The sequence below is a fragment of the Xiphophorus maculatus genome, chromosome 12, assembly GCF_002775205.1.
Source record: "Xiphophorus maculatus strain JP 163 A chromosome 12, X_maculatus-5.0-male, whole genome shotgun sequence".
Taxonomy (NCBI): Eukaryota; Metazoa; Chordata; class Actinopteri; order Cyprinodontiformes; family Poeciliidae; genus Xiphophorus; species Xiphophorus maculatus.
In genome coordinates this window covers 4,793,574-4,821,390 of record NC_036454.1, presented here as the reverse complement: position 1 = coordinate 4,821,390, position 27,817 = coordinate 4,793,574, and the positions used below count along the sequence as shown (strand labels likewise).

The 27,817-nt window shown below is 37.1% G+C and overlaps 1 protein-coding gene across 3 annotated transcripts; it reads right to left on the bottom strand.

Moving 5' to 3' along the window:
* Positions 1–1,588: 1,588 nt before the first annotated feature.
* Positions 1,589–25,828, bottom strand: LOC102230574 (phosphatidate cytidylyltransferase 1-like). 3 transcript variants are annotated; one of them, XM_023343453.1, is made up of 14 exons: positions 25,474–25,828; positions 18,341–18,498; positions 15,469–15,565; positions 15,156–15,253; positions 12,361–12,500; positions 11,835–11,893; positions 9,796–9,878; positions 9,493–9,580; positions 7,768–7,836; positions 6,325–6,477; positions 6,119–6,238; positions 4,117–4,220; positions 3,230–3,404; positions 1,589–3,128 (listed from the first exon to the last, which is right to left on the bottom strand). In XM_023343453.1, the coding sequence occupies exons 1-13, from the start codon at positions 25,540–25,542 to the stop codon at positions 3,269–3,271; spliced, it is 1,374 nt and encodes a 457-aa protein (XP_023199221.1). In that variant the 5' UTR covers positions 25,543–25,828; the 3' UTR covers positions 1,589–3,128; positions 3,230–3,268. The 3 variants fall into 3 exon arrangements, with proteins under 3 accessions (XP_023199221.1, XP_023199222.1, XP_005808862.1); XM_023343454.1 differs by having other exon boundaries at positions 1,589–3,005; XM_005808805.2 differs by having other exon boundaries at positions 1,589–3,404.
* Positions 25,829–27,817: the final 1,989 nt, after the last annotated feature.

The window sequence follows — 27,817 nt, the reverse complement described above, 5'->3', positions numbered from 1 at the left end:
AATGTTAAGCTGCTTAAAGTGAAGGACTGTAATGTTTTCTGTATGTTTCCACCTGCAAAATAGGAATAATATTTTGTATTTTGCCAAATAAAAAGGAAAACCACTGTTACATTCAGAATCACATTTTTACTATTAAAAAACAAAATAGAAAATATATATTTTTAGACATTCTTACCAAACTTCTGCAATAAAAAAAAAAAAATCCTGACCTATCCCTTTAAGTATCCCAGAGGCTCTCTGCAGATTCTGTAAAAATGAGCTTAAAACTGTGTAAAAATGTAAATAATAGTGTTGCAGATTTCGCTTCAGTGTCTGGAAACAGCAGCAGTTACAGAACATTAACACCTGGTCCCGATAATCTCAGAGGAAAACACTCAGAACCGCTTAAACTAATAAATTAGAACCTTCAAGAACAAAAACTGACATGTGAATTAGCTCTCTGCTTTGGGTTGTTGTTTTAGATAGAGATCCGACTCACTGGCGCCCCCCGGAGGTCCCCGGAAGGAAGTGAGCGTTGATCAACCTTTGGTAAACATTTCTCTGGTTTGGATGCGGGAGCGTGGCAACATGCTCTGTAACGCATCGTTTGACTCGACCCGAATGGTAGACATGGAAACAGCAATTCTAATAAAACCTTCTAGTGTTTACAGATTAATGTTGATGCGTTTACTGTACAGAGAAAACAAACCGTACCGATGCTTCACACCATCTTACATTCATAATTTACTGTTATAAACATTGACTTGATGTAACCCTCCCTTCTCAAATCAATTTGATTTAACCGTCCCGCAGCGCAACCCGCCTCCACCTTACAGTTCAACCACAGACGAAGGAGGCGCTAAGCTTTCATTAAAGGAACATTTCATGTTTAAAGATGGAGCAGAAGATAAATTCCTGTGTAGCTCACACAAAAGCATGTTTTGGTGGGAAAAAAAAGTAAACTGTAAAACCATAAAATACGTTTTAAGAGATATTTTTGCTTAATTTAGATTTTAGACTGAAACTAAAGATAAATCTCTGAATATGAAATTCCTAAACTTTAGAAATCTGAACGTGAGTTTTCAGTAAGTGATCAAGTGAAAATAAAAGCTATCCTGTGATTTTCTTCTAATATGGGGAAAATAAAGTAATTTTAGCTTGTCTATTAGCTAATTATTTAGTTTAGAAATCTGTTACTTTTGTCTTTTTATTAAACCTTCTACATATTCAGTGGCAACAGACGGAAGTACCGCTCTGGAACAACACATGCTGAACTCTCTATAAACGTTTTAATCCAAGAGGGAGAAATGTCTTTACTTCCCATTAAAAATGTGCCAACGGCAGAATAAAAGGCTAAAATTTTATTTTTCAGATAAATAATTAGAGCAGGGACAACCGCTGTCAGCTTCCAGTTTCCAAATTGATAAGCTGGGGGGGAAAAAACGGTGAATTTCTGAGAACTGAGCCGAGTGCTGCCACCTGCTGGTGAGGATTTAAACTGCACATATTTCTCATTCAACACGTTTCCTTAAAATCAATTTGTTAAACTGAGAAAACAGATAATTTAATCAAATCTAATTATTTCAATTAGTCAAATAAAATATTTATATTAAAAATCTTTTTTTTTTTTTTTAAAGGAATTGTTCCACTGCATTTTTACTAGCACAAGATAAAATGTTCTCAGTATCACATGTATGGGTTTACTTTAATTTTTTTCACCATAATACCCCTTTTTAATTTTTTTAACCTGATGAGCCACAAATATTTCATGTTGCACTTCAGCACAGGAATCATTAAACAATAGAATAAATAATTTTATATGAATTTAACATATAATGACTAAATTTTACATCAAATCATTTCAAGTACCCGTTTCATTTTTAAATATATATATAAATATTATTTATTTTAACCAAGTAAACCTTTCACATATTTGCTCTACTATACATTTTTAATACAACTAGTAAATAAATTTAAATGCCCAGCAGAAACGGAATATTTTTTTAAATTAAATGGCAATTATTCAAATTACTGGTTTGATTTAGAAATACTTAACTTTTTATTAAATGCAATCCTGTTTTTTCATCTGTATGTAACGGTGGTTTGTAAATAAAGAGTTCGGTCTACAAAAGTCACAGTAATAGTGTAATTACAGCATCAGTTCAGCCTCCTTAATGTTCATTAACAGTTTTATAATGCAGTATTACAGTTTTAATGCTTAAAACAATATTTTACCATAAAATAAAAAGTGATTTATCAGTGAATTTGGGAGAAAATGTAAACTTTATCAATGTGTGAGCTTTACAGGTGTTGCTAGGAAGCTTTTAAAACTTTATTTTAAAACAGTTAATCTATTTTGTGTTTGTTTCTGTTCAGACAAGCTACTCAGGTTTAGATTAAAGCTTGCAGCGTTGATCTCCTAATCCCACTGCAACTCCTAATCTTTTCAATCCTTTTCTTGAAGTAAAGCTTTACAAACATCACCGTCTCTAAATAACCTCGGCTGAAATCTACATGGCTGCCTGTTAAAGATCAACTTTGTTCATGCTAAAGGAAATGATCTCTTTAGTTGCATATCATTTCTCACAGCTTAAAATGGTTTTTTTTCTTGTCCCACAGCAAATCTCTAAGTAAATATATATATTAGGTATTTGTTCAGCTAAATATTTACGTATATTTCTGTACAATATATTTCTTCAAGTGTCAATTGTGCAGATGATGATCTACGATGCATGCCTGCAGTCGATCCGTTTCCACCAACGTTTGGTCAGAAACCTAAAAGCTACCAGTGGAAGGAGATGGAGGCAGCGCCGCTGCTGCTGCTGCTGCTGCATGCGCCGCTGCTGCTGCTGCATGCGCCGCCGCTGCTGCTGCATGCATGCTACATGTGTGGATGTGCAGAGCGGAGTCTGAACCAGTTCGTTCTGCTGGTGGAAGCTTCTCTTAACAGTTCACATCAGAAAAGTCAGTGCAAAGTTTGCCGTTCTCAAACAATCCAAACTCTTCCTCGTCCTCCTTCACCGACGCTGGAAAAGCGAGAGAAGGCGGTCAAAAGCAAACCAGCGGCGGCGACTTCCAGGTTTGGTTTGGCAAATTTTCTTTTCTTCCACCTCCAGAGTCGCCTCAAATCTAGAAGGCTGATGATGGGTCTGGGAGTAACACACAGTACAGTCGAAAGGTGCACGTGTGTGTGTGTGTGTGTGTGTGTGCGCGTGGGGGTGTGTCGGCATGTGTCTGTGTGTGCTCGTACTAGCTATGGGAACCGCCTCACACACTTCCTGAGCGGGTTTCACTCGGCCCGGACGGCCAGCGGCGGCAGCAGGCCCCTCTCCTTCAGCTGGGAGCGCAGGATGTGAAAGATGCTGAGCTGCTGCTCCGGCTGCAGCATCAGCAGCTGCTGCAGCACTTTACTGGGGTTCGGACCTCTGCAACACAAACGGCCCAGTCAAAGTAACACAGTGTAGAGAGAGCGCAGCAAACGTAGCGATAACGCTGGTAAAGACGGGCAAAAAGCCTTCAAATAAGTGTCTCTTCTACTGCAGATGTAGCAACTCAATGGAAAACTCAAATTCAAAAATAAAATTAAATAAAATTAAAATATATACATAAACGTCACAAAAAAGAAAAAGAAGAAAAACCAGGGAACGATATAGGTGTGAAGGTGAGGGAGGAAGGAAGGAAGAAAACACTCAATGAAAGGAAGAGAGGAAGGAAGGAAAGAGGAAGGAAGAAAAAAATAACAAGGAGGGAATGAAAGTAGGATACTCGGTTACGACAAAAATTAAAGGGAGGAAAGAACAAAAGGAAGGAAAGAAGGAGAGAGGAAGAAAGGAAGTATGACAGACAAGTGAGGAGGAAAATAAGGAAGAAGAAGAAAGGATTAAACGAAGGAAGGAAACAGGTAGGAAAGAATAAATCAGGACACAAAGAAAGGAAGAAGGAAACCACAAAAGAAGAAAGAACAAAGGATTCAAGGGAGGAAGTAAAGAAACCCAGCAGCAACCCGTCCATTTCAATCTGTCACTCAGCAAGTAGAGGCACATTTTATTTACTCATTCATGTTTATATCCTACTTAAAGACATTTAAATCCAACTGATCAACGATCAGAGTTTGCTGAATGCTTCCTTGTTGCCTACCTGACGAAGCTGGCAATGTAGACGTGAGTGAAAGTTGCCATCAGGTACTGACAGTCGAAGCGGTCCATGATGCCGCCGTGGCCCGGAATGGTGTTGGCAAAATCCTGAGAGAACAGAACATTCCATGACTTTTCCATGCTTCTCCATGACCTTCAATATAATTTTCCATGACCCTCGCACAACAGGTTCAGAGAGAAAAGTGTATGACTGAAAGACTAACTCCACAAAGTTGTAAACGTTTCCTATACTTCAGGTGGAGAGGGAGGAAATACTCTTCTTTGGAGAACTGTTTTAATTCAGGCACTCTGGAAATCAAGGTCTAGGTTAGATTTTAACTAGGTTCTCACTACGGTTCATTGAAGTCCCAGTGGTGTCCGAACCTTTTGCACTGAGGACCAAAACCCTGAGCTGAAAGTCCTCAGGGGCCAAAATTGGTCTTTTCTCCCCAATTAAAAACACAAAAATAATATTATTGTGAATTCTTTATCATTTTCCTGCACCACAATAATAAATTAAACAATATTTCAATATAAACAGACTTTTGACTTAATGTTTACAGCGATTTAACTTATTGGGTCAACTGTTTTCTATTTTGGTGGTCTATAAAATAATTTTACTTCACTTCTAGCAACAACAGGGAGAATTTTTAATGGATAATGGCCGAGTGTGACCAAGTGTGGTTCACTATTCTATGATGTCATTCTACAGCAGGACAAACAAAACAAAATAATTTAGGTAATTCTAACTTATCTAAAACAAGAAAAGTTTAGTTTTATTTAACTTCAGACAATGAGACAAAAAATTAGGTGTATAAAAATATCTGGTTTCAATTTTAAATAACGCTTTCCAAATCTAGTCAATTAATCAAACGTTATATTGTACTTAATTTAAAAAAAAACAACTCTGCAGTTTGAATATCAAGCACTTTGCAAACATCTGATTAAAATTTAAGCTTTTTCAAGGATTTCAAGCACCCATATGAGCCTTGTTATTGAGACCTTTCAACCGTCTTCATCTAGGTAAAACAATCGATGAGGGGGAAAATACTTTTTACACAAGACTATAAATAGTAATTTAGGAAAATTACCATGTTTTATTGCCTCATTTACCAAAGATGGAGATGTTCTGCAAAGACCGACAGCAATTTGAGTGATTAATCAAACCCTGAGAGCTTTTTCCTGTATAATTAGACGAGGCGATGACCCAGGCCTGACAGCAGGTGGCGCAGTTTTATCTCGACAAAACCTAGAGAATCTGTGCTGCTGTTTGAGTGATCCATCAAAACCTGCTGAGCAAACAGAGTCTTTAAATAAAACCTCAGCTGAAGCAGCCCAACCGATTCCTGCAACGGCTCACTTCAAGTCAGGAAGGATTCACAGAAAGACACCAGAAAGTTTAACAACGACATTCAACATGTAAATATAAGAATCAGTCAGTAAAATCAGGTCTGCCTTAAAAAAAAATCCTCCAGCTGCAGCTGATCCAGACCAGACATAGAACATTCCTGCAGTTCTTCCTGTAGCTCAGAGAATAGACGTTAAAATACTGCTGTTAACTGAACGGCTTAGAGATCTGCTGCTGTTGTTTCAACCCTCCAGACCTCTCAGTTCTGGTTCTGCTCTGCATCCCCAGAACCAGACCCAAACATGGAGAAGCAGCATTCAGCTTCTATGCACCACAAATCCAGAATAAGCTTCCAGAAAACTGCAAAACAGCCGAAACCCTGAGTTCCTTTAAATCCAGATTAAAAACCCTCCTGTTTAGAGTTGATTTTGAAACATAATAAATGAAACCGTTTTCACTCTTCAAATGTAATGCTTGTTAAATTGTTGACTGTGAGGTGTTTTCTTCATCACTTTGTAATTTTGTGTTTTCGTGGTGTAAAGCTGAAATATGCTACACAAATAAACTTGATTAGTCTGTCTACACATTGATAGTAAATCTCAAAGACGGATTCTCAGAAGAACCGAGGAAACCCTTCAGGAAATGACATGCTCCTTACTTTGATTTTGAACGCTCGCTTGAAGCCGCTGGCAAAGAAGCCGCCGAACGGCCCGATGAGGGAGGCGAAGGACGACAGGAAGATGCTGTGGATCTGGAAGGGGTAAAGATTCACTGTTTTCTGGAATGGAAACAAAAAAAAACATGATTTTATGATTTCATTCAGGATATTCTTGAATAATATCGTGGATAAAGAGCGAGTCTCACCCAACTGAGTGTGTTCTGCAGCGCCGCAGGGAGTGTGTACTCCTGCATGACAAACAGATCAGGGGGTTCACATTCCACCGTGAACCTGTTGGTCTCACTGTTGAACTCCACCGGACACACAAAGTACTGGAACTGCGACAGGAGGTAGGCCAGCTGAGGGGGGAGAAAGAAACACGTGAGTGATGGGCCTGTCATGATAAAGTTTGCTGCTGATAAATTGTCCCAGAATTTATAGCAATAAACTATCATATTTTCAGGTAATACAAATAGAATTGTCCTTCAAAAAAAGACTAGTAGAGCCCAAAGCACCAGACTGAAGACTTTTATCATCTAGTTTTTGGTAGGCAGAAAAGAGAGAAACAATAAATCATCCAAATTCAAATCACTGAGTTTGTTTTAATTTATTATGGGGCGTGCTGTGGCGGCACAGGGGGTTAGCACGCCCCATGTTTTAAGGCCTTAGTCCTCGACGCGGACGTCGCGACCTTTGCCGCATGTCTTCCCCCCTCTCCTCGCCCTCCGTCCTGTCTGCCTACCGTCACAAAAAATATGAGCCACCAGCTCCGCAAAAAAACTCTTCGGAGAAAAAAATGGGGAAAAAAAAAAATAATTTATCGTGCAATTAATTGATTTATTGCTTATTGGGGCAGGCCTAGTCAGTGATATGAGGAAACAGAAAGATGTTGCACTAATAACTTTTGGAAAAGTTGCTTTTCTGAGGTTTAATCTCAGTCCTAAACCAAATATTAATGTATGCAGGTTATCTGCAGGTATAAACAAGTCAAATTTAAGAATTTATAAAGACCTTTTAAAGCCACCTTGAATGAAATTCAGGGATAAAAACACTACATATAGGGGATTTTTAGGGTTGCAAAAATGAACCTTGTCTAGCTAACTGGCAATAAATTTGCACTTTATTTACAATTTGACAATTTTAAGACTTGTGACAAACTTATTTAAGGCCATCTTACCTTTTTCAAAAGACTTTAAGACAATTTAAGGCCTTAATTCTTTTAGATACATGAATTTAAGACTTTTTAAGGATGTGTGGACATCCTCAGTGTGAAAAACCCTTCTGTCAATAGATACAAGAATAAAGATGATTTTTATCTACGCAGTCAGCAGAGATAAAAACAGAACACTTTGGTTCTTTTTTACATATTTAAGTCTTAATTTGATTTAAGTGCGATGCTGCATGGTAGAAGCAATGGACAGATCACTTTATTTTGTATTCCCGTGGTTCTCAAACTGTGTTACGAGCATCATGGGTTGCTTCTAGATTCCAAAGCCAATCGCTGATTTAATGTCTTCCAGAAGTAGCGATGTAGCATTTATTTGCTTTCTGTAAAACCCGGATCTTCTTCACCCTTCTATGGGTTCTTGGAAACCATTTAGGGGGAAATGCTGAGCGTGTGATGAAGCTGTGAAAACTTAATTACTCACAATGAAGCCAAAAACCACAGTGGAGAAGAATCCCCCAATGAAGCCCTCCCACGTCTTCTTCGGCGAGAGCTGCAGGGGGAACGAAGAGAGAAGAGGAAGTAAAAAGTTGTTTCCAGCATCAACAAAGTTGACAACGCTTTTATCCACTCGGTGCCACCATTAATAAACTGCTTGTGATTCGAGAGCAATTGTTTTTTCACACGGTACTTTGATCTGACTCAGTGTCAACAAGCAGATAAAATCCCACCAACGCACAAAAACTGACTTCTGTTTCATTTTAACTATTTAAAATCTTTTTAAAGAAGCTGAGGACAAAAAACCAAGATTTTCATGAAGACTTTCTAGCATGTATTCATGAAACCAGATTTGGTTTGAAAGAAATTTAAAAGGAGAGACGGGATCTAACCTAACCTAAAAGCAGAGCTTGCCTTTTCAGAGAGTGTCTTTTCTCTAAAAAAAAAAAAATAGAGTAGCATGACTTAGTTTTTCAAAGTTGCACACTTGATAGTCCGGCAGACTTGGTTTGATTAACCTTTTTGGGCCAGAGCCACCTGATCCATTATCCAGGTCCCTTACTGCCACCATCAAAGAAGATGTAGGCTACTTTGCACTATCTTATTATTAATATTACTAACATTACTGTTGCTGTCTTGATGTTTATTGTTGCTTCTGCATTTAAAAACCTCTGAAGAAGACACAACTTCCTTCTTAAAATAAAAAAAATGTGAACAAAATGGTGTGGCGTCAGATTTTAGCCCTTGCAGGATTTTTTTGTATCTTTCTAGGTAAACGATCTAGAGTTTGATTAAAGCATACTTACTGAATTCACCCTGAGTGAATCACAAAACTTAAGGAAAAATGCTCTTTGGGCAGATAAAACCAGAGTGTAGACGTTTGGTCATGATGCACAGCTGGAGGACACCAAACGCAGCATATCAACATAAACATATATCAAATGGAAGCCATAATAATTTGACACAAGATTTGAAAACCTTGAAGTCTTTGATCGCCATGAACTTCCATTAACACCAAGTTTAAGGAAGGACAAGATAAGCAGCTTAGATTCATGATCAGTCAAGAACTGAAGGTAATCGGTTTTTAGTCTTCAGACACCCTAACCTTAAAGCCTTAATACCAATCAACCAAGGTGACCAAAGCACTTTACAGTAAAAGTCACATCACAAGAAAAATAGACCAACTGAATCCAACAAGAAACAAAGAAATAAGAAAAATGCCACTATGCTACATGGTGATAAACCTCTGTCTGAAATAAAAAGTTTAGACTTAAGCACCACTTGCTTTGACAAGTCAGACGTTAAAACCAACCATTTACCACCTGCAGCTGCCAGTCACAAGCCGAGCTTAGTAAGCCTACTGAAGTCTTACGCTGGTTTCATGGCGAATCTACAGACAAAAGTCATGTTGTTGTGGCTCGCGCTAAATTAGTGAAATACCAGGCCACCTGTTGGCAACTGGGCCCAAACGAGGTCAATAACAGAACAGAGATTTCACACACAGCAGAAGATCTAAAACAAGACTGAAAAAATCATGGAATTGTTGACATAAGACAAGCTCATATTTCTTGCTGAAAACTTACTTTTGTCTTATTTCAAGTGTACCAAGATATTTTGCCAAAAATCAATAAGACTTTGCATTGAGTATAAAAGAGATTTCACGCAGAAATCAGCTACAACTTGCATTTAAAAGAAAAAAAGCTTCCTTTACCTTGATAAGAGGAGTTCTCCCAAAGAAGAATCCAAACAGATACGCCATGATGTCGTTGCAGATCACAATGGAAATAGGAACAATGTACCTAGAAAGCAGGAATTTCAGCTATGGTGAGCGGTAGTTGAAGTCACAACCAAAAACAAGACAGTTCTGAATCATAATGAGTTAACATTTATTCTATTTAAATTATTTGATTAATTAAAATCAGTTTCTATTTGGTTATTGCTGCCACAGGACACACAAAAAAAGAGCACCACAACACTAGTGAAGGCACATCACGACTGTCTGTGTCCTGCTTACCAGATCATTCCTTCAAACAGGTTCTGAATGACAAGGTGGGACTGAGTTACCACAATCAACAGGGTCACATGGGTCCAAGCAAACTGGAATGGCAAACACAAAACACAAACACCACAGTTTCACTGCACTGGAATGTTGTTGTGCCCGTTCAGAAGTGAGCTCGTGTCGGAAATAAATGGAGTCCACACAGGTGAATGACGCCGACGGAGGGAGACGATCAGGAACATCAAAAGGAAGCGAGACACACAGGCAACAGATGGACAACAGAGTTCACACTGGAAATTTAGGAGGATGCATGCGAAAAAGAACAAAATCAAACTGTAATACCGCAGCATGATGAACGCAGTACAATACAGGAGCAAGAATTAGTCATATTTTGAAAATAATCGACTCCAGGCACATGATCAGCATGAAGGAGTTCTTAATTTGGGGGTTTTCAAATGAGTGATGTCAGCCCCTCTATTTTTGGAATGGGACGATTATGCAACATTCAGAAAAAAAAGAGAAACTGAGCACACAAGCTTGAATTTACTTAAAACATGCACTGCAAAAACACACAATCTTACCAAGTATTTTTGGTCTTGTACACTTGAAATAAGATCAAACTAAATTACAAGCAACTTTTCAGCTTGTTTAAAGTTAATAATTCTTTAATATTGATGAAAAACTACTAGTTGTATAGGCAGATTATTTTACTAACAAGACATTTTCCCATGTTATAAGTGAAATAATTCACCAATAGAACTAGAACTTTTTCACCGATATTAAGGAATAATTGACTCAAAACAAGGTCCTATATCTTGCTGAGACAATAGTTATAAGTCAGCTTTGTCTTATTTCGAGTATATTTATTTGCACTAGAAACTAGACCAAAAATACTTGTTAATATTTTGTGTTTTTGCAGTGTATGCTATAATTTAAGATTGTGTTTTTGCAGTGTATAGCATAATTCTGGATTTTAGATCCCTATTTTTTGGCAGAATTGATACAGTTCATTAGCTGGTTTCAATGCACAGTCAAACTCCCAGATAGTCTTAAACTTTCCACTGATCTGAAGGACTTTTCTAACGTCAGAACCAGCAGGGTTCGCATTGAAAAATAACTAATCTTGGCATTAGTGATTACAAAGCAGAGGTTTGGCATTTAGTACCATTTATATTGTTATTTTATGGCCTTGTGCAGTGATTGTCTGAACGCACGATGCGTTCAGACAATAACACAGTGGTGGTTGATGAGCTAATTTAACCACCTGCTCCACTGTTAATCTGTCAGGGAGTTGTGTGTGGGTTGCTTTTTTATAATTATTATTATTATTTTAGCTGAACTGAAACACACCGAATTCTACAGCACGTCTACATGCTAAGGTCGTCATAGTCAAGCTAGCATAAATGACCTAATTCATTCTCTCTCGCTAACTTTTGTTTTTAATTAAAACTTTTTCTTGACTTTTTCTTGACTCTGGAATTTTGTCATCTAATTAGTTATGTTGACAATTAATTGTTGACAACTGCATCCCTTTTTCTTCTATGTATGAAGTGTAAATTTAAGATTTAGTGCGTTATGTTGACAACTTGACAGCCAAAGCTAATGGTAGTCATCGTCAGCAAGCAGGATCCTGCACGTTGCAACATAAATATTTCCTCATAAAATTAAGCTTCAGGAAAGGCCTTTTCAAAACCCCGACCTAAACCCTGCGGAAAATTAGCAGACTTTGTTTAAAAGCCAGGTGGTGCCAGAAAACCAATTAAATGAAGACCAATTCTGCCAAGAATAGCATTAGAAGAGCCAAGTATTCAGCTAGTTTTATGCCAGTCCACTGTTAATTGCAGAAATTCAGTGTTTAGGTTGCATTATTGTTGTAGTGTATTCTGCTTTAAATGCCTTACAGGCCAAAATAACTTCACTAGTGCATAAGTAAAATCAGTCCAAATTAAAGTCTTCTCAGTTTGATGTCATGAAAAGCAAAGAACAAACAAAGAGGATGGACATCAGGTTCAACGCAGTGAAGCAGAGGAGATGGTTACATTGTTGATACACACCATGTAAAACTGCAGGCGGTAATGTTTCTTCACTAAACTCAGCACAAACATGCAGAAACCTGTGAAAGAGTAAACAACATGCTGTCAGTTTTACTCAGCAGTGTACAGTAGATTAAACAATAGTCTGCTCTGTGCTGTAGGGAGCAGTGTGAACCATGCATTGGATTAAACAACTTCATATGTTCACTGACGTAATAAAAGTTACAATAACTACACAATGCCTCATTTAAACCTGCAGCGCACCCACTATCAACTGAAACAACTGTCCTTCAAATCAGACAAAATTGGTGTCAAACTCTGCTACATTTGTGCAGCAAAAATGTTCATTTGTGCTGCTTTTGCTTTCAAGATATTGATGAAAGGTCAAAGGTCAATCAGTCCCAAACAAAAAAGTAGAAGGAGGATATGAATGAGCTCACATGATTTTTTTTTTTATCCACAAAACCAACGCTGTTTGTGGGTGGAATCTGATTCTAAGGGGTCAAAGGTCATGTGTTGTTATTCCAAGATACTGAAGGCGACTCACCTGCAAGGTACAAAGTGAAAGAAATGAAGCGGTGATAGCGAGCCAGGAACTGCAGAGGCTCCTCCCTCCGCACCAAAGCCCCAAAGTAATCCGCGAGCGTTTCACCATAGAAGAAGTAGTTGACACAAATCAGGAAGTACCTGAGGCAGAAAGCACAGTTCTGGCGCTAAGCTGTTGTTTGGGTCACTGGTTTTCTGTCTTGACCTGCTGCACGTTGAGCTACAGAGAGTGTGTGTGTGTGTGTGTGTGTGTGTGTGTGTGTGTGTGTGTGTGTGTGTGTGTGTGTGTGTGTGTGTGTGTGTGTGTGTGTGTGTGGTGGCTAGGGGCCTTGGTAAAAAAAAAAAAAGTGTTCATTTACTTCCAGCATGGCAGTGATCTTTGCTCTGATCTTTGCATTGTGTGGGTGTGTATGCAAAGTGTCAACAACAGCAGCAGGGTGGGGATGCTGCACACACACACTAAAATATGCAAATCTCACAAACTGTAATTGATACTGTATTAGCTTAGATAGTAAACAATAGACTGGGAATCATTATTTATTTCCTGTTTAGTACGTCTGTGTGATTTATAAAAGGAAACAAAATTTCATGCTCTAAATTTGACAGAAGAGTCAAATTTAGAGCATGTTTGCGTTGGAGATTTTTATCTCGTAGTTGAAGTTATTTCTGACTGGGGAAAGATTTTAGTTGAAAATTATTTTCCACTATTACAGCTCCAGGAAAAGGTTAAACGCATTGATCCCACATCAAATTTGAGATTTTAAGAGTATTTTTAATGATGTGGCTTCAAAATATATTTTTTTTTCATACCAGATCAGATTTTTCTCACTTCTGTTTAGGGCTGAAACGATTCCTGGAATGATTCAAGTACCTCGATTATTAAAATTCCTCAAGAAAAATTTACCTGCGTCGAAGCTTCGTTAATTTATGTTTTATTATTTAGCGCACTGTGTTCCGGCCGGAACATTATTTGCGTTGCGCGGAGCTCTGACTTCCGCCTCCGAGTTGTTGACGAAAGATAAGCGTTAGCAGCATAACGTACAATTTTCAAGTTCGGCCCGTGGGGATTTTATTGATTGATGATAACGGCCGCGTTTTCATCGTTTTGGAGGACCAATAGACATCCTTAAATGACTGACGCGATGCCTGGGGTACGGCAGCCTTTCTCCTCGGGAGCTGCTGGTTCAGAGTAAACGGCGGGAAGAGGCTGCAGGAGTATTTATACAGGTGAGCGGATAGACTGAACCCGGCGGGCGGCTGAGTAGTTGATGGTTACAGTGTAAGTGTAGCTTTACGGACGAACCGCACAACACATTTTATATCATCCCGGTCTCAACAAACTGGTGGCGGAAATCATCATGGCGGTACATGCCTGGTAGATGAGTTTCTGAGTGTGACGGACGACGCCGTAAATATCCCGTACTGCTCCCCCCCGTTCTTAGTTCGTCCCCTGGTCTACCGGTCGTATCTCCCCCTGGCTCCCTTTGGGTTTGTTCGTCGAGGTCAGAGTTCATCTCATAAACTGATTGAAGATGAATATATAAACTAAAAGCTGGAGCATAGACATTGTTCTAAGTGTATTTGTGAGCCTGCCTCTTTATTATTAAATTTAATATAATTTCAGATCTTTTAATAACTTTTCTTCAGGTTAACTTAGAAAGTGAGTTATTATTGTTACCGGTTAGTTTTCTAAACTACAGAAAAGTAACTGTTAGAGATGCTCAAAAATGAAAAATTTGACTGATATTGATATTCGATAGTAACACAGGTGATATGCCGGATTTACCAATATTTTTTTTTATCCAATTACTCAATTAATCTTAAGAATTAATTAAGATTATTTAATCAGATTATTTCACTTATAACAGAAAAAGTTTCGTTATAAGTGAAATATTTATCAATATTAAGGAAATATTGACTCTAAAGCTCCTTTATCTTCCTGAAGTTACTTGTAAGTTATGTTTCATTTCAAGTATATGTATACAAAAGTACTTGGTAGGATTTAGTGTTTTTGTAGTGTTTAATTCTTAAAATAATTTAAGAATTATTTCTAATTCTTGAAATTTGTATTTTAAGACTTATTTAATTAAAATAATCTCCTCTATCTTGCTAAAACATTACTTGTAAGTTAGTTTTGTCTTATTTTAAATGTACTAGGATATGTACACTGCAAACTAGACTGAAAATACTTCGGTAAGATTTTCTATTTTTGCAGTGTAAAAAGTGGCTTTTATTTAAATCCTTCCTTCTGTGAGTTGTATGACAAAATATTAGGGACAGACTATGAGAGTTTTTGTTTAATTACAAGAATAAAGTTGCTAGGGATTTACTGTTCCACTTTTTCACTTCCAATACCAACACCTGAGGTTTAGTATCAGCTGAAACAGTGCTGAAGTGACTTAAAATGTTGATTTTTTTTTAAAAAGACAAACATAAATGTACAGAATTACAATTATTTTTGATAACTCTGCACCAGTACAGCACACTTAAATACACCAATAGCTTCACCAGCTTGGTCAAATGTATAAAAACAGCTTTAATTTGTTCAGTCAGTGCAATTAGGTGTAGAACAGCCAATGTAAAATAAATAATAAAGTAACTGACAAAAACAATATGTTGACTACCTTGGTCAAATATAAAAATAAACTGCAGAAAACTTGTCCTTTTTAAGAGAATATTACTCTAAGAATAATTTAGAACAAAGTGAAATTTCATGAGACACACTGAAAAACTGCAGCATAACTTTGTGTTCATAAGATGTAGCTGCTGTTTAGCGTATTAATCGATTTTCCTCACCAACTCAGAGTCCTGAACCAAGGCAGCTCATAGGAATGATAAACTCTGTAGCCGATGGTGATTATCTCCTGGAAACACTTGATTTGCACACTCATGACCTGGAGAACAAGCACAAAGGAGAGTCGAAAAACAGAAAATTAAAGTTTATTGAAGTTGAAACTCTTATTTTTTCAAGAGGCAAAGTTTATGTTAAATCCTTCCAACAGCTTTTACTAACTTCAAACTCCAAACTTTCAACTTATACACACAGCAACCGCAAGAGGGTTTTTTAAATTAAAGTTTTATGCCTCCTGTGTGATTCACTGCAACTTACCACAAAGATAAGCATGATGGGTCCCAAATAGATCATAAGGAAAAACCCCGAAATCATGCAAATGGACAGAAGTCCTCGTATCCAGTAGTTCCTCCATCTGTGAAGAATTAAAAGCCTTTAGAGAAAATTCATGGCAATTATATCAGATTTATCACAAGATTATAAATCAATGACCAACAGAAGAACCATCAAATTCTCATTTCAACAGAGGATCGTGATTAGCAGAATATTTGAATAGAAGTGGAGAAAATACTAATGTCATCCGAGATAAAGAAATATAAGACGTTAAAACCAACCGTTATATAATATATATAACTGTCTTTTCCACATCCCTGTGTAATGTAATGCATTTCCAATGTGTGCTTGCTGGGGAAAAGCTTCATATTTCCACAACACTGTGCAATGTTTGTAGCTCTGAGGCGACACCTTTCACTGCAAATCAAAACACAGGAAGTGACCTCACAGGAGCCAAACTGAGGCGGCCGTCTGCTGCGTGAATGGAGAAGAGAAACTGCTGCATCATGAGAAACGCTCTCACTGCTGAGTGCTCACTATTCTCATAAACTCTCTCTCTCCTGCAGTCTTCACCTCCAAATCCATTCATCCCTCTGCTGCGTCATTCATCTTTCATGTCAATGCATTGACGTCCCGATCACTGAAATCTGATCTAACTCCACCTTCGTGCTCTTCTCTCTCTCTCTCTGCAGTGGCGCCCTTTGGCTGGATGAACCTTTACGCACCGTGACCTGCTGGTCATCCAGCAGTCACACCCTCCACTCCTTCAGTGTACAACAAAACAGCCCATTGTCGAGGACTTTTCCACTCGATAGCGTCGATATCTCTGCTGCCTTATGCTTTTATCTTGCCAGACTCGTATCTTTCTTCGTATGTTTATCTCCGTCAGGCACCAGCGAATCTAAACAAACTCCTTGTCTGGGACAAACTGACATTTCTGCTTCTCCTGAAGCGTCTGAATGATCATAATTGTCAGGCCATTAGGAACAATAAATATCTAATAAAATTAAACAATCCAAACAAATTGTGTTAAGGCGTACAATGTGCAAAAATGCCACAAAAAGTCTCTAAAAAATTTTTTGGTTGAGTTTTCTGCCATTTAGCAAATATCAGTAATTTTGGTGATTGTAACTGACCAAGAAGAAGAAAAGATTAGTTGGATTCAACCAGAGTTAATTGTACATCAATTACATCAAATTTTAATTTGATGTAATTACAATTACAAATGATTGTAATTTACAATTAATTACATTAATTAATTGATGTAATTAAGTACATCAATTACATGTACTTAAGTAACTTTTGCAAAATTAAATGTACTTTTAGGAGTATTTTTACCACGCTGTATTTTTTACTTTTACTGAGTAATTTTATTTTGAAGTATTTCTACTGTAAGTTGAGTAAAATGTCAGGATTTTCTACCCACTGAATGAAAAACAAACATGTTTTAACCAAATCTTCACCAGACACAGAGCTGCAGTTTCTGTTAAAGTTTCATCCGTTTTTAATTGAAAGAAACTGATTTGCCCGATTCTGTTTTTTGTTATCTATATGAATTATTGTCATTTCTGTCCTTAAAATACCAAAATTTCCACTTAAATTTATATTTTGGTTCATCTGATGATGTCATTTTTAAATATTAAATGATTGATAATTTGATCAGTTACTCAGTACTCGATTAATAAGTTATTCTGGCGATTGATCGGATTTTTAAAATGGCATTTAAAAATATGAAGCTGGAATCTACAGAAGTTTTACTTAACCACTTAAGCCTTTTTATACAATATTAGATGTACATTAAAAGATAAATAAACAAGTAATTAAATTCTCTTTTAATTAAGGAAATATATATTTTATTGCCTACAATGCAATAACATAGCATTCCTTTAGTATATCTGAATGTTGGCTAAAACACATTTACAGACAAAGATGGGTTTTTTTTATCTGAAAAGTAAAATATTTATACATTTATATATTTTCACTTTGGGCTTGTTACTCTGAATATGCTGGGTTTTTTCAGTAAATGGCCTTTTTTTTGTGAAAACAAAAACAACTGTGACTATTGACCAGCTTGCAAACTGAGATCTCTTTCTGCTTGCTGTGAGACTTGGTGTTGTCTCTAAAGATAACACATTCATGCAAATTTAACTTTAGCTGCTGTCAGGCCTGGTTAATCAGAGTTCCCTCTGATAAATGCTGCCACCACTTTTCATATGAAATAACCAACTGCAGCAGTTTGAAAACGTTCCAGGAAAGACAAAGAACACGCACTGAAGGAGGCAGAGGTTTGGTTAAGAAAAATGCCAGTTATCAGCCATCTTTGTGTGTGACTTCCCAGAATGGTGACAACAGGAAGCATCAAACACAAGAAAATAGGGCTGGACGATATGGCTGAAAACATTCGCGTTTCATATCAGTCAATGTCAACAATTATGGATTTGTTTTTTGTTTTAAACATCTAAAATACTACCAAAATGGTCGCATAACCTTTTCTGTTTTATCCACAGTTTTCACTCCACATCATTGTCTTTAATCAGATACGAGGCAAAGTCTTGCTTAGCAGTAGATGGTTGCTAGGTTACCAAGTAACCTAGCAACCAGAACTTGAAACTGCTTGTTACCCAGTAGGTTGTTGCTAGGTAACCAAAAAGTGGGTGAGTTAGTTGATTCCACCAACCTAGCTTACCTAGCAGTGAGAGGTTGAGCAGTTAAAGTCTTTCCTCTACCTCTGATTATCTATTGATATTGATCTCTTTTCAATCAAAATATACATGGTTATTGATTTATTGTCCAGCCATACGAGAAAACCTTCAGTGTTACAGAACTCGATGCATATCTGCGTTTGAGGAGTACGTACTTGGGTGGAAGCCCCTCCAGAGCTTTGTTCAGGCATTCTGGAGTGTTGTCCGTGTCCGCTGTGGAGGCGGGAACATCTGGAGTGTCCGTTTTGGAGTCGACGTCACATTCTCCCTCAGTGTCGCCTGACAGGCCCAGCCTGTCGTCGCCATCGGCTTCCTGCCAGAAAAAAAACAAACAAAATTTCCTAGTTTAATCTCAATACTTCTGAATTTGTCCTTGAAAATGTTCAACTTTTGGGGCTCAGAAATTTTCTTGTTTCTTCCAAAATGTTTCTGAGATTAATCTAAAAATTTCTGAGATTTTTCTTGCCAATTTTTGACTCTTTAACCTCAGACCTCACATGACTTAGAAATTTGACACCTTGAAATTGAGCCTCTGTCTCTTTAAGAAGTTTTTCCACAGAGACACTGCACCTTCAGCTCATCATAATGTTCTTCTATTATCCCATTTACAAATATTCTCAGGAGCGTATGACTGAGAAGTAGATCTTATGAAAATATTACCAGATTTGCACCAGTAAAGAATAAAAAATATACTTTTTATTTTAAGTTTCAGTTTGCAGCACCAAGTTACAGGAGCCTCCAAGGATATTTATCACAAACAAGATGTCCGACCATGCAAAATATGAATAAGAGTTGCATATTATACAATGATTTTTTTTTTACGTTTAGTATTTTGTAAAACATTTTTTTGCAACGTTCACTCATAAAATATTAAACGTTGCAAAAACATTCAAAATTGATTGAATTTTGAAAGTTTTTGCATTAACTTAAACACACATTTGCGTTAATATGTGTGATTAAGAGGGTTAATTGTGCTCTTGAGGCAACACCATTAATTGATCTTAACGAGGTGGGCCGGAGATTTTCCCCCTAAAGGAACCAGCTGCACTTCCTGCGTTTCCTTTCTTAACTAGAGAGTCTCTGCTGTTCCTCCTCATCCTTGTTTTTACCTTTCATGGGCTCTTTCACTCGAACGCTGCCAAGTGTGGTTAAACGGGGTCATCAAGGTTAAATTACAGAGCTTTAAGTCCACAGACGTAATTAGCTCACAAAATGGGAAAGCAGTCGGGTTGCAGTGTGGGTTACTCTAGTTGGTGTGAAAATAGAGACAGACGAGGTGAAACTGGATTTAAATTCAGAATAAAAGGAATAGGAAGTATATCTTTTCATCTTTTGAGGATTGTTCTGCTCTAAAACTCTATATTTTTGCTAAATTTGACAGAGAAACACTAAAGATTGCTTTGGTTTTTAGAAAAACAATCAATGATGAACCAAAGTCTAACCAGAACCAGTCATGGTATTCAGTAATATTCAAAATAATGAATTTTATTACATATTCCAGTGTTAAATGGTCATTAGAACTGATAATGTGTTCTTGCATTATTATGTTATTATTACTTAAAAATTGTCTCAAAATAAAAATCTCATTTATCGGAATAATTTATCATCCAGCAAAATTTGTTATTGTGACAGATGTGGAGTGTGGTTGATTTCCAAAAACGACTTGTTTTCATGCAAAACTGAATTATAAATCAAACAGAGGACGTTATTTTAGTTGCTAAGCAAATAAAACCTTTAAAAGTATTTAAAATTCTTTGATGTTTTGCAACATAAACAAGCAGGTATGAGTAATTAAAATCCCATAATAGGCAAGAATAATTTCTAGAATAACTAGAAAAATGCGCATGTGTCCTAAGCTGCTGAAACAAACAAATCTACTGCATAATGTCTCTAAATAATATTTTTTTGTAGTACTGATTTTATTGGCATATTGATTATTTTGACAGAACTCATAGGAAGGCTTCATCCGTCCGTCTTTCTGCAGCTCTTCATGTCTCTCAGAGCTGCAGGAACTGAATGATGTCATTTTGTCCCTGCAGCTCTGGGACAAGAGAACAAATGTCTCTGTTCTAGCAGAGGATATATTGACCTTTAACCTCGCTTAGAGCTTTGACAATAGCAAACAAATCGCTTCAGGATATTTTAAATAATGAATAAAAAAGATGAGATTGTTCTAATTAAGAGTGAGAATATTAAATATGGTTTCAGGTCATTTCATTAACGTGAAATTGTACACAAAGTTTGGGAGGAAAATGATGCATCGTTTCTATAATTACATACAAACAGAAATCTGAAAGGTGTGGCATGCATCTGTAATTAGCTATCTCTGGCCACATTCCTGCCAGCTTTGCATATCTAGAGATTACATGAATTTTTGTTTCTCAAACCAGCCTAAGATTAGTCACTCTATATGGAAATGGACTGATCCCAGCTCTGAGATGAGGCGACCTTTATGCTTCCTTAAACAAGTTAGGATAGATCTATGGGTCTTGTTGTACAAGAAATGTCGGACATTTCTTGTACAAATCATTCTTAGAAAATTAGATTTTAGTCTGTTCCTTTCAGAATGCGATGTTTTAGGGCTGGGGTGCCCAAAGTCGGTCCTCGAGGGCCGGCATCCTGCATGTTTTAGTTCTCTCCCTGGTTTAACGCACCTGGATCAAATGATGACTTGTTAGAAGGTCTAAAAATAACACTGACATGCTGAAAAGGTTGTTGGTACTACCAGGGAGAGAACTAGAACATGCAGGATGCCGGCCCTCCAGGACCGACTTTGGGCACCCCAGTTTTAGGGAGTCTTGTCATTTTAAATCCAAATAAGCTGCTGTTGGCCACACCCACAGACTCAATGTTAACACTCGCAGGTGAAAATGGCTGCAAACAGATAAAACTGTGCATCTTTGAAAAGCAGCAGTGGAGCCTCCTGCAAAACCAACAAGAATTCGGCAAATGGTTTCTGGATGGTAAGTCGACAACAAAACACTTGTCTTTTCCAGCAGTCATTGTACAGCATTGTATAGCAGTAAAACCAGCTGACCAAACTTGCTGGAGCTCTGCTCCGGTTACTAAGTAACGGGCGGAACTCTGTTGGGTTTGCTAGGTAATGGCACAATGCCTGCTGATTTACATTCCAGAGATTTTTGAACCTGCTCATTTTGCAGACACCAAACTTTTTTTTTTAACTTTTTGCCAAAAACCGGTCGGGTGTTTTGCTTTTCTTCTATTTTTTTTGTTTGTTTGTTTGTTTTAAGCACTTGGGCTGTTTTAGAAGCAGTAGAAACACAAATGGAAGAACAAAAATTAGGGAAAATATATAAATTTTGCGCAATAGGTCCCCTTTAAAATAATATTTTAGAACCTCAATATGTTTTAAACCTCCTCTCTGATCTGTCTGCTGTGGTCTTCATGATGCTGTTTGTCCTGCAACGGTTGGGATTTTAAAGGACCGATCTGATCAAATCACAGCCTACACAAGTTTCCTAATCCTGGAGGGAAGAAGAACAATCAAGCAAACACCTGAATGAAAGTGCGACTTCCTCAGAGAAGCATCTCCGTTTTCAACAACGCTGCTTTTTTTTCCCCCCTCTGACAAACTGCAGCCTGAAGCAATAAGAAACTTTCAGCAGCAGAACAAAGCCAGGTGGGAATTTAATGCTCATTGATACAGATGGATCAATAGAAACGGTGGGCTGCCGTTCAAGCACCAATTGTCTCTTTAATTCACGGCTTTACCCTGTGCATCGTCTGCCTGATTTAGACTCAACTTCAAGCCGAGTTCAGCAGAATCACAACAGCCTGGGTGGATCGTCTTTCAAGCTTAATTTTATTTATGAAAACATTGTAAATCAAGTCAAAAATAAACAGCGTTTTAGAACAAATACACTTATAGAATCAGAAAGCCAATAATAAACATACAGACAATATTTATTTACATCTTGTTGCCATCTATTTCTGGTCATGTGACAGTGATGCAGTGCATTTTAAGGTTTTATTAAGCCTGAAACGATTAATCGGATTAATTGTGATTAATCAAATATTGAAATATTTTGCAGTGTAACTAACTTATACTGCAAAAACAAAATATTACCAAGTATTTTTGTCCAGATTCTAGTACAAATATCTTATCACACTTAAAAAAAGACTAAACTAACTTAAGAGTAAGTTAAGGAGCATAGGACATAGCAGCTTGTTTTAAGTCAATAATCTCTTAATATTCATTATAAAATATACTTATTCTATTGGCAGATTATTTCACTTATAACAAGGCATTTTTCCCATGTTATAAGTGAAATAATCTGCCAGTGTAAGTAGAACTTTTTCACGAATATTAAAAGAAAATAACAAAATCAGCAAAATATTTTTTTTTAATCAGTTTCTTTCAATAAAAAAACTTCTGAAACTCTAACAGAAACTCCAGGTGTGTGTCTGGGGAATTTTTGGTTAAAACGTGTTTGTTTTTCATTCAGTGGGTAGAAAATCCAGAAATTTTACTCAAATAAGAACAGAAATACTTTATAATAAAATTACTCAAGTAAAAGCAAGAAGTAAAAAGTAGTAAAAATACTCCTAAAAGTCAATTTTTCAAAAACGTTACTCAAATTAATGTAACTGAGTGAATGCAACTAGTTACTACCAAACTCTGTTGATTTCTGTCATTTTTAATTCCTAGTCATTTTAATAATTATTTGCTTCATCAGTTCCTTTACTTGATTAACTTGATTGTTGTGCGTCTCTAGTGGTTAAATGTCTGTTTTTCTGTTTTTAACTTCTATAAATGACTTTGTCTTACACTTGACTGAGAGCCAAAAAAGGTTTGAACTCAGACATCCAGCTCTGATCCTGCCAGAAGCTCGTTAATGGCTACAGAAAGTCAGTGAACCATGTGCATCGTTTCCAAAAGAAATGTACATTTATGCACACAAATCCACATTTTACAAATCACTTTAGTTTTTTGGTCTCTAATATTTCCATCCTGGAAAAATAAACACTCCCAACTTCAGTCAAAAACAAAAACAAAGGTTTCTGAAGCAGAGCTTGTGAAGACTGCAGAGATATTAAAAAATGTTGAAAATCGCCACCAACCAGCCGGTCTGCAGAAACCCAACCAAGGTCAGCTGTCATGTAAAGTCTGCAGCAGATGTCCCAGACGTTTCTCCAGCTCTGTCTGGGATTTATCTACAGGGTGTGAATTAAAGCAAAGCGATCGTTTAACGCCCCAAAAACAAGCCGAGTCCAGCTGACTCATAGCAGTTAGAAACAGCTCCAGACACATTAAAACCATCGTGTTCATTTTCTCCCAATCGCACCATTTCTTTCCTCTACTCAGCAGCTCTTTCACAAGAAAGGGTAATAACTTAAACACCATGAGCTGCACCACAAAGCCTAAACAGAGCAAGTCCTGACACCACTGCATGCATCACATCTAAGCAGTCTGACGCTGCAGAAGTTGAAATACGAGTTCTACTGTAATTAAAGGAGGAGGAGTCACAAAACCTATTGAGTAGGTCAGTCGCAATAAAAAATAAATTATTAGTAGCATGACAAACCAAAACAGGCTAAATAATTTTCACTTGCATGATTTATCATTTTTCTCAGAAATTAAAGTTTTTTTTATTTGAGAATGTGTACTTGCATTAATATGTCATTATTATTATTATAATAAAAGTTGAAATTTGTCTCAAAATGGCCATATTGTTTATTGCAATCATTTCTGGGACAATTTATCATCCAGCAAAATTTGTTATCATGAGAGGCCCATTATTAAAGCAGGTGATTTTGCTGCTGTGCAAAAGGTTTTAGTTCACATCTACCTTCAGTCACTAATAATTGTGCAATTTGGGATATCAAAAATATATTTGTTAAATGGAAACACAGTACTTTAAAAAAAATAGTTTTTTGATAGAAAGTTTTGCCGCTAGTCTGATGGAAACTTGTGTTCTTCTGACATTAGCGGAATATTGACGAAGTTTTGTGAATATTTCTAATGGCAACACAGCTACTGAGAATGACTCTTATAAACCAGGGGTGTCTAAAGTGTGGCCCGGGGGCCATTTATGGCTCTCGGAATGATTCAAGAATGGCTTCAGTGTGTTTTGCCAGGCAGTTGACAACAGAAAGACATTTTAAAAGAACAATGTTAGGATGCCATTCTCACTGATGCCAGCCTTTAAAAACAAAGACACAGACAATTTAACATCTTACAACGGGAAATGTAAACTGCAACACAAAGTATTCATCCAGGATTCTGCTTTGAATTTAGTTTATTTTAATAGTGAAAAGGACAACAAACATCCAATTATTTTTCCTAAAATGCAGACGTGGTCATTTAATACACTTGGCAAAATAAATCAACAGTGAGTCATAGCCTGTACTTGTTGCTGAAAAAGATGGTGGAATAATTACTTCTAGTTGGCATTTTCTGCATTGGACAGGTGTTTGTGACCTCAAACAGGTCTCTTAAAAGGACGATGCCCCTAAGCACACTGCCAATGGGGCAAAAGTTGGATATATGTGAAGCATGGGGGTCTCATGCTAGAAGGGGAGCCAAAATGATGGCATAATAATTATTTCTAATTAGCATATTTTCTGTATTTGTGCACTCAAACAGGTCTTCCAAATGGATGATGCCCCTAAGCACACTGCTAGTGGCGAGAGAAAAAAACTGATATATATATGAAGTATAGGGGCGCCATGCTAGAAGGGGTGCCAAAATGATGCCAGAATAATTATTTCTAATTGGCATTTTCTGTATTGGACAGGTGTTTGTGACCTCAAACAGATCTTCCAAATGGATGATGACTCTAAGGACAAAAGTGGGTATGTACTATATTGAGGGATGTGGGCGCCATGCTAAAAGGGGCGCCAAAATGATGGTGGAATAATTATTTCTAGTTGGCATTTTCTGTATTTCTGTATAAAATACTTAACAGGGTCTGCTAAAATTAGTTACAAAGTCACTTAGAGACAACAAAGTCAATGTTTAGAAGTGCTTTGAATCCTTTAGTGTTTAATCCAGACATAAACTTCAGGATGACACATTTCACATTGGTCAGCAGCAGCCTGACATTGAAGAGTCCGGCTCATAAAGACTCATAGGTGAAGGTATCACCTCCACCCGAACTGCTCCCAATCGGAACCGTATCCGTGACCGAGCTGCGGCTGAAGCTGGATTAACCAGCTAACCAGCCTGGCTAACCCCGCTGTCCAGCAACAACCAGCCGGACTGGTTTCCAGGGCGAGGATCCACGGTGATACCGGTGTCTCCTTATGCCCGAAAGGTGCGCCTTACCTTGTCGCTGATGTTCTCGGCGGTGTCGGGGTCTCCTCCGCCGGCGCCTCGCTTCCTCAGCTCCGTCATGTTTCGCTCGTCTCGCCCCCGGGACGTTAATGTGTCACATAAGCCGACTCCGAGGGCAGGGAGGGCGGGGAGAGAGGAAGAGGACCGGGGACGAGCCTTGGAGTTTTAACAGCCGGAGTCCGGGATTTTTAGAGCCAGTTCGACCTCAGAGACGGTCCGAGAAGAAGGTCAAGTTTCCTGAAAGTCAACCGGTGCCGACAGCGCAGCTCCGTGGGACGAGGTACGGCTGCTCTACCTGTTTGTTTACCACCGCAGTCCCTGCTTTGCCTTTTTTACTGCTGCGAAGTCCGAGAAATCATGGACACCACTTCCGGCGAAGGCTTTCAAAAATAAAAGCTTTTCTCAGACGCGTGGTTTTCTTTCATTTTTCCCTCAAAAGTCTAAAGGAATAGCTCAGTTGTTTTTTTTTTACTTTGTTTATTTACTTACATATTAATTTATATATTATATGGCGTGTTAGTACAATTGTAGATAAAATGGGAGTAAATTTTTACCAAAAAAACTCAGAAATTCTCAAGAACAAAGAAGAAAAAATCTGAGCTCCAGAAGTTGAAAATTTGCAAGGCAAAACTCAGAAATTTGGAAAAATAATCATTTTTAAATTACTAGGAAATTTCTGAGCTCCAAAAGTTAAAAAATTTAAAGATTTTTTTGATAAATATCAGAAAAAATAAGGAAACTTTTGAGCTCCAAAAGTTTAAAATTTGCAAGAATAAAAACTCAAAAAGTTTTTGGAGACTTTGAGTTTTATCTCTAAAAGTTTTTTAAAAGAAATTCCTGAAATTTTTAAGAAAAAGCAAGGAATCTTGATCTCAAAAAGTTAAAAATTTGTGAAAAAGACTAGCATTTTGGGAATGTAAGAAATTTTCTAAAAAAAAAAAAAAAAACAACAAAAAAACAAAGACATTTCTGAGTTTCACAAAGAGTCAGACTTTTGAAAAGATTTTTATAGAAAATGTCAGATTAGTCTCAAAATTTCTGAGTTTTTTGGCAGTTTTTCCCCCTTAATCTACTTTACATTGTTGTAGATATAAATGAATAAAATAGCCACATTTGTTTGTCATTGAATGAATGGTATTATTTCAGTGCACCTAGTAGCACATTTGGATGACATATTTCTTTTGATAACCCCATTTCTAATTTATCCACCATAAATTGATTTTTCTCTTGTTAAAGTTGGAACTTCTTAAATTATGATTTGCAGCTAAATAATTTTTTACAGTAAAGAAAGCTTAAAATACCGAACATTAAACGTTTCCACCATTAGCAAAAAGTAATTGTTACATGTGGTATGTATACTTTCACGCATCATTTACTTCTTTGTCTTCAGATGTAATTCATAAATGCGTAAATGGGCTCACATTTGGTTTTATTTTGAAGTGCGGCAAACCTCACTTCCGGTGTGAGTCTGCATTTATTGTTTTAACTTTATTCTGCTCTGCTGCGGCGTCACCCTCCATTCAGCTCATACTGGGTTAACCTGCTCTGCTTCTCTCTGCAGTAACAACCAGTGAGGGCCGAATTAAACACACAAACACACACTTTGCATCGATTACAACCTGAAAACTCACAGACCCAAAATCCAACCTGCTCCTCTCAGGACCGGCACCTTCAAAACCAACAAATCAGTTTAATTCAAATCAATTTAAATACCTCACAATGTCATGATAATGATGTTTGTGAGCAAAACATCACTACACATAAAGAAAAGTGTTAAAAATAATCATTGGGTGGACGAGGGGTCTGGTTAACCTTTTGACCTTTAAACTTTCATGCATCTTTTCAAAATAAAAGCAGTACAAAGCGACAAAATGTGGCACAGTAGAGTTTTACCAAATTTGTTTGATGCAATGGAATTTTTTGCCAAACGTTTGACACCAGTTTTAATTTTAAAACAGTTGTTTAATCCTAATAAATCAGAAGAAAGCTCAGAAAAGTATAACCAGACATGCAAGTTGATCAGCTAAATTAGCAAAACTGTCAAGATTAAAAAAAAGATTCAAACATTTTTGCAAAATAAACCTGAGTTTGAGCTGAAAATGGTTCCAAAAATTGTTAAAGGAGCTACTAAGTTAAGGGGAACATCTGCTGAAATTTGTGTTAAAAGCTGAAGATATAAACGTTTTTAAACTTGAGAACTTTTGCAGAAATAGCAGGAAAGCAAAATTTTATTCTAACTGGTAAATTAGCAAATAATCTGCAAAAGAAATTACCTGAAATAACAAAATAGGAAGCTTTTAAAAAAAAAGTCCTTTAGAAATACATTAATTTAATA